The sequence below is a fragment of the Nelumbo nucifera genome, chromosome 3 (assembly GCF_055504915.1).
Source record: "Nelumbo nucifera cultivar China Antique chromosome 3, China Antique-T2T, whole genome shotgun sequence".
NCBI classification, from domain to species: domain Eukaryota; kingdom Viridiplantae; phylum Streptophyta; class Magnoliopsida; order Proteales; family Nelumbonaceae; genus Nelumbo; species Nelumbo nucifera.
Genome location: NC_142651.1, coordinates 33,972,683 through 33,979,276, shown reverse-complemented (window position 1 = coordinate 33,979,276; position 6,594 = coordinate 33,972,683). Strand labels below are relative to the sequence as shown.

Genomic DNA, 6,594 nt, shown 5'->3' with positions numbered 1-6,594 from the left:
GTAGGCCAAAAATGAAAAATCAGCCTAAGCTCAGATCCCACAAATTCATACTAATCTTCTTATCATATCTCGCTTATGGAGGGAGGACTGATTACCATCTCTTACACTCGACTACTTACAAATTAGATGGTGTAGGAACGGATGAATTTGCTGAAATAGCACTGAAACAGTTGCCAGTTCAGTGGTCATAATTTGTTATATTGGCATCCCGTTTCCTGATTCGCTACTTCATATACTTGAGCCTAGTCCATGCTTTTATTTGTTCAATGAGATGTGAAGAGAGAAAAGGGCAGTCTTCTATAGGTCTGCCCTTCCTCTGTGCTTAAATCTCACCATTTTGTCTGGAATTAATTCTGTGTTACATTGTACATGTTCTATTATTTTAAAACTAATTGTTCTTAATTTCTTGGTCACATTTAACCATCTTTTGATCTTTGCAATTATCAATAATAAGATGTCCCTTTAGTCTTGATTTTTAACAAGCATTAGTTGAGTCTGGATGTACATAAACTAATATTCACCCAACATTCAAATGCACATTGGTTTTATATTGACAAATACAGATGAATACAAAATTGAAACTTGCAATACCCATGGAATGGATACAAAAGATTTATAGCCCTAAAGCACAAAGGCCCAATGTAAAATGTAGTGTCCGTTTAGGAGGGCTTTCCATGGTGGCTTACTGGCTTTTGCCTTTTGCAAGATGGGCCCCATCTGGACAGCCTGTGTAGGTAATGTTTGGTAAAAAACTGAAAATTGCCTTTCCCTTAGAGGCTTCTTTTAGTAGCTTCTCCAAAGCATCTCAACCAAAGATTCATCCCTCACAAATCCCTCAAGGCTTTGTGATTTTACTTTCTGGCTCAATCTTGTTCACCACAGCAGAAAGCTAAAAATCAAAAGGTTATCCAAACAGAGACTAATTTCCACCAATCCAATCCATTTAGGCCAATGCTCAAACAAGTCAGATGCCACGGATGAGTGATGAACAATGCATTGTACATAGAAAAACATACATTCAATGTTTAAAAGCCGACCTCCTCTTAATAATTGTTCAGATCACATGTATTGGGCCCACTCCATTAATAAAGGATATATTTGATGCAACTGATATTTGATTTTTCATCAGTCTACAATTCCTAATGAATTTTACAAGTTCATATAAATTACATACAGCACATGAAATGAATAATCAAAAAGTATTAAAGAAATAAAAACGCCAATATAAATTACATAAAGTTCCAACCATGAGTTGCCCACCAGATCGATATTTGGACTGCATGTTCATATTCAAACCAGTTCGATAACAACCAGTTAAAGCCGAGATGGAATGAAATGCAATACATCCCATGGAAGATGCTCTTTATTGATTTTGTTTATTGGAGTTCCTGTTTCAGTTCCATAATTTAAATGAAATGCAATACATCCCATCAGCTGGCATTCGGTCTTCTGGTCTACTCTTTTTTTATCAGTTTCTTCTGATCCACTCTGAACATCTTTCTTCAGCAAATGCTGAGATTAAATGCCCAGGTGGCATAATAAAACTTCAGGAGATGCTGAAGTTTGCTTGATCACAGGTAGTAATTGCCCAATCCTAGTTCTGTGGTAAAGTGACACATTGAGAAAGAATTCCAGAATTATGAATTTAAACGAGTATTAGCTTAAGACAATGTTGTAGCATTGCATAAAGGCCTGGGGGCATGGGCCTTCTTTCAACAACAGAAAACCCTCAAGTTTATTAAAAGAGTATGCTAATGATCAGATTTTACAAGGAATCAGAAGAAAATAGAGCTTTCAGAGGCATAGAATTCAACCAATGGATTAAGTTAACATCCTACTGATTTAAGTAATTATGTTTTCAACATTTTCATCTTGTGGGATTCTTTGATCTGTGTGCACTAATTATTGCAACCTCAGGCAGATTACATTCTTGGAAAATAACCTGGCAAATCTATGAGCTATTTAGTTATGGAATAACTAACCCAGTAAAAGTTCACCATAGATGTGCTTCTATTGCTTTGAAGTCTCTTCTTCATTTGGTGGTGGGATGTATTGAAGGTTAGAGATGTTTCACATATGCAAAGAGTAAAACCCTAAAATTATTTTTGGAGCCCTTATCGCAGGTCCTGACAGGAAAATCGACTTCTATGATGAGCTTTCCAATTATTAGCAGACTGAGTCTACCAGCTCTGGTTGTGTTCCTCTTGCAGCCCTCATTACCAATGTTGAAGAGCATCATGGGAAACTGAGGTGGATATAGACAAGCAATTTACATTTTTTCTGTTCCACTTCATCTTACCATCAAAGTCCATGAGATCCATACACACCCTAATGGTCTAGGTACTTTGCAAAGAGATAATCTAGGTGCTTGTAGAAGAGGCCCTTCTACATCACCTAGATGGAGTCCAACCAGAACTCTTCTAAAGAACAAATTCAAACAATCACATGACTAGATTTACTTGACTCTCTAGAAAAATTTAATGAATGTAATGGTTAAGTCACCCAACCAGAATATGTAGATTAGAAGATCTACAAGAAAATAATTAATATGCAGTTCTCTTCTTTTGGAGTATGTAGTTAGAATATCTGGATACTAGTTGAAGCATTTGCATATGAATTCTAAACAGTTTCCTTTCAACTACAATATGTAGTCCATACACCTCTTATCTAACCAACACCCCCCAAAAAGAAGAATAAAAAGCATAGGCCCCATTGAACTACATTTAGCTAATGCGCCCTGGTTCACAAAAGTGATAATAATAAACAACAAAATAAAAGCTACTATTCTCTGGTACTAAATTAAGGAAAGCATCCCTGATATGTACTTGATCAGTCATTCAGTCTCTGCAAATTAAGCTTAGTAGACGCTATCCATTTGGTTAAGAAAAGAGAGTAGGAACTTCCATTGAACATCTGAAAAGAAGATAACACCACCATAAAAGAAGATAACTAAATGTCTAAAAACCTGCATTGTCAAGCTTGGGCCGCTTCTGGAGCTGTTCAAGAGCTCCTCTTTGTGGCACTATAGCCATGGTTCAAAGCATCACTACTTATGATACGCAAAAATTGCATATCGTGAGCTTCCATGGGCAATGCTCTTTTTTCATTTGTTCATCTCAGTATTTCACAAATAGGTACATTAGGAGGTGTTCCAACAGTTAAACATTAGAAATCCCCTAACTCATGGTGAATAGTGTTTTAGTGGGTTCAAAAACCAATACGTACTGTATGATACACACCTATTGCAATGTTCTGAACCTTGACTATAGCAAGCAACAGGCAACTATATAAAGTGGCTCAGAGAATGCAATAAAGGCTATTGGAACACCTCCCAGGGACCATGGAAAAGGCTGGTGACTAGCAGTCAAATATTTGTTGACTTCATCTTTGAATAGTTACTAATTAATTTAATGATTCATCTTGTAACCAAAATACAACTTTTCATCATAAACAGCCAAAATATAATGATCCTTCGGCTTCATGTCAGTATCTCATAATTGTAATTCTCTCGTTTTGGTAACAGAATTTGCTTGCCCACAACACATAAAGGGTAGAGGGAAAAAAAGAAGAGAGAGAACATCCAAGAGCTAAAGAATGATGAGTTGAGAACAATCTATCAGTATAAACATTTCCTTTTTTTTTCTCTTATTACTGATTTACAATAACTATCAAATAAAAAGATAAGAAAGAAGAGAGATAACATCAATTAAAGGCAAAATAAATCTATACAAAGATAAGAAGCCAACTAACCTTCCTCTCTATGCATATTCCTCCAAATCAAATTAAACCACAACCCAATCGCCCGTGTCATCAAAATCCAAGGTAGACTCAACAAGTGCATCAGCTCTCTCGTTTTTCCGAGGCAGACTAATTGACAATTGTGTATTACAATCTTGTTTGCTTATTTTTGCTTCTTCCGCCTCCTTTTCAGACTTTATTGTTTTTTCTGATAGATCCTCAGCAGTCCTTCTCTCATCATCCAACAATAAGGCCTCTTCTACTCCCTTCGGTAGAGCCTTCATATGAAGATCAACATTCAATGCTTTATCAGCCTTGACTCCAAACAACCTGGACAGAGCACTGTTTACATACACTGTTCTACATTCATCCGTCTCGGCCTTCCTGCTCCACGTCCATAAAAGCTTTGATCTCGGAAACTCTCCCTCGGCCAACCCAATGACAAAAGGACGGTTACCGTCACTCTCGGAATTATACTTGGCCGGAAAAGGCGGCAACGTCGACTTGAATCGATCCCTCACCGCCTGTAAAATCTCATCCATCAACGCATACCCATTATCTTTACTGACCTTCTCATGGATCGCGATTACGACATTCTCAGCTTCCATGGCAGTAGGCACCAGTTTCTTGAGGAGGGATGCCTTCTTCTTGGTGCACACGAAGTAGATTCCGTTGTACGTGAAGACAGCAATCGTGTCGGGGAAGTCATGGCCGAGAAGCCAGACGTAGAAGGCGGAGGTTACTGGATGGGAAAGGGCGGCGGAAGGGGAACCGTCGGCGGGTGGAGGGGGTGTGCAGAGCAAAAGAACGTTGGAATCACACCATAGAGATCCGTTTCTTTCCTTCCAGCTCGAGTAAAATAACCTCAATCTCTTCTTGAATGCTCTCAGGTTCATGCTGTGTTGCTTAGAATCCCCTCATGGTAATGGGTTTCTGCTGCAAATTTGAAAACTTCAATTACGCCCACAAGTAGTATCAAAAAACAAACATGAAACAACTAAATATTTCCTCCTATTCTTCTTCTTCAATTAGGGTTAGGGTCAGATTTTAAAGACAGAAAAAGGGTAAGGATTAAAAACAAAAGAAAGAAAACAAGAAATTAAAGATGAACATGAAACCCAGAAAACTCCACCAGGAGGAAAAAAAAACAGGTATTAATCTTTGAAGTGGGGAGAAGAAAAGGGCAGAGCTTTCTAACCTGTTTTGGAAATTGGAGGGGGTTAGAACTTAGAATCTCATCTTACGTTCCTGAGAAGACTCAAAACTTGCTTGGGGGTTGGGAATCCATATCCGACATTCCTCACAGAAGCAGGAGATTTGGGTTGGTACGCAAAACGCGCCAAATAAATAACACGCCGCACCGGCCGTAATTTAGAAATTAGAATTACAGTTACGATTCATGGTGGTGAATTATTTATTATTTTGTCCTCAAGTAAATAAATCGTTTAATCAACCCAATCCAGTCCACTATGGTACCGAAAAAGGTATGGTACCTAAACCAACTCGTAACCAATCATCTAGTAACTGTCGGTTAGAATATCAGTAAATATGGTTACAATTAACAAAAGTTTGCAAAGTTAAATATAAAATAAAAACTGGATTTATCTAAATCTCAAATCCCAATCAATTATGCAGAATTTTAATAATGAAAATTTATACGTATACATACATTCATACCGGATCCTAGCAGATTATAGAAATAGAGAGAGCAAAGTTTGGGTGAAGAATTTTATTGGTCAAATCTGATTAGAATTAAATTGAGTCGAATTGAATTCGATTCGAACTATTCGATTAAACTTTAATCTCTTTGCAGTCTTATTGGCACGGAAGAAATGTAACTTTTATCTTTTAGTTTTTTTGCCAAAAGTGAAAACTGTTTTAAGATGTAAACTTTAATATCTTTTTTTTTTCTTTTCAAATTGAGATTGAGAGCTTCTCAAATGAACCATGAGGAGGTCCAGAACGGAAGAGTTAGATGCTTTAGTATAGATTCTTTTAGAATGATTTACTATAACACTCCCTATAATTTCATGAATTTATTTAAATCTATCTTATAGTTTTCATTTTATTAAAAGCATCCCTTATAATTTACAATCTAGTTATTTAATCAACCTTTCATTAACAAGTGTTGGTTTTTTCATCCGAAAATAGTAACATTATAACCTAAATTGAGTGAAAAATGTTCAAGGGCATGGTCCTATGGCTATTTATTCCAAAAGTATATCCCTAATACTTTTTCGTACAAAAAACAAAATTGACTAAATAGAGCTAAATAGAATAATTATTCGTATCTTACTAGAGGCAAAAATGATATTTTCATTTTTTTTCTTTTTTATTGAATTTATTCAAATGGGAATTAGGATTAAAGCTCCACTGTCATCTAATAGAAGGTCAATTAAGTAAACCAATTGCAAACTATAGGGAAACTTTTAGTAAAACACAAACTATAAGGTGGATTTTAGTAAATCCATAAAGTGTTTCATTAAACGACCCATTCTTTTACTTAGATATAAATAAAACTTTCTCTGCATTGATTGAACCGCTTTGAAAATGCTACTTAAGATAGCTTCATTGGAAAGTCAATTTTTTGGCTCATTTATTTTATGGAATTTTCTGTTTTTTTTGTGTGTGTGTTTAAGATGCAAAGGTGTTAATTTTTTGATGTCTTTTGTTTGTATCATGGTTTTCAAAACCAGACCAAATCGGACGGTCAGAATGGAAAACCGGGAACCGGTCACCTCACTAATTCCATTTTCCTCCAAAACCACTTTTTCCCCAAAACCGTTGATTTTGGTCAGCAAACCGCTGAACTAGCCGGTTAACCGTTCGAACAGTTTTGACCGTTTTCCAATTTTT

The 6,594-nt window shown here is 36.3% G+C and overlaps 1 protein-coding gene across 5 annotated transcripts; it reads right to left on the bottom strand.

The window, feature by feature from the left end:
• Positions 1-852: 852 nt before the first annotated feature.
• Positions 853-5,077, bottom strand: LOC104592330 (FACT complex subunit SPT16-like). Of its 5 annotated transcripts, none has more exons than XM_019197041.2 (3): positions 4,937-5,077; positions 3,751-4,674; positions 853-868 (listed from the first exon to the last, which is right to left on the bottom strand). In XM_019197041.2, exon 2 carries the CDS (start codon positions 4,632-4,634, stop codon positions 3,783-3,785), a length of 852 nt encoding a protein of 283 aa, XP_019052586.1. In that variant the 5' UTR covers positions 4,635-4,674; positions 4,937-5,077; the 3' UTR covers positions 853-868; positions 3,751-3,782. The 5 variants fall into 5 exon arrangements, with proteins under 5 accessions (XP_019052586.1, XP_010249964.1, XP_010249973.1 ...); XM_010251662.3 differs by lacking the exon at positions 853-868 and adding an exon at positions 1,463-1,600; XM_010251671.3 differs by lacking the exon at positions 853-868 and adding an exon at positions 2,896-2,913.
• Between the last annotated feature and the right edge of the window lie 1,517 nt (positions 5,078-6,594).

Coding starts and splice junctions, on each gene's coding strand:
- LOC104592330 (XM_019197041.2), bottom strand. CDS start 4,634: ATGAACCTGAGAGCATTCAAGAAGAGATTGAGGTTATTTTACTCGAGC.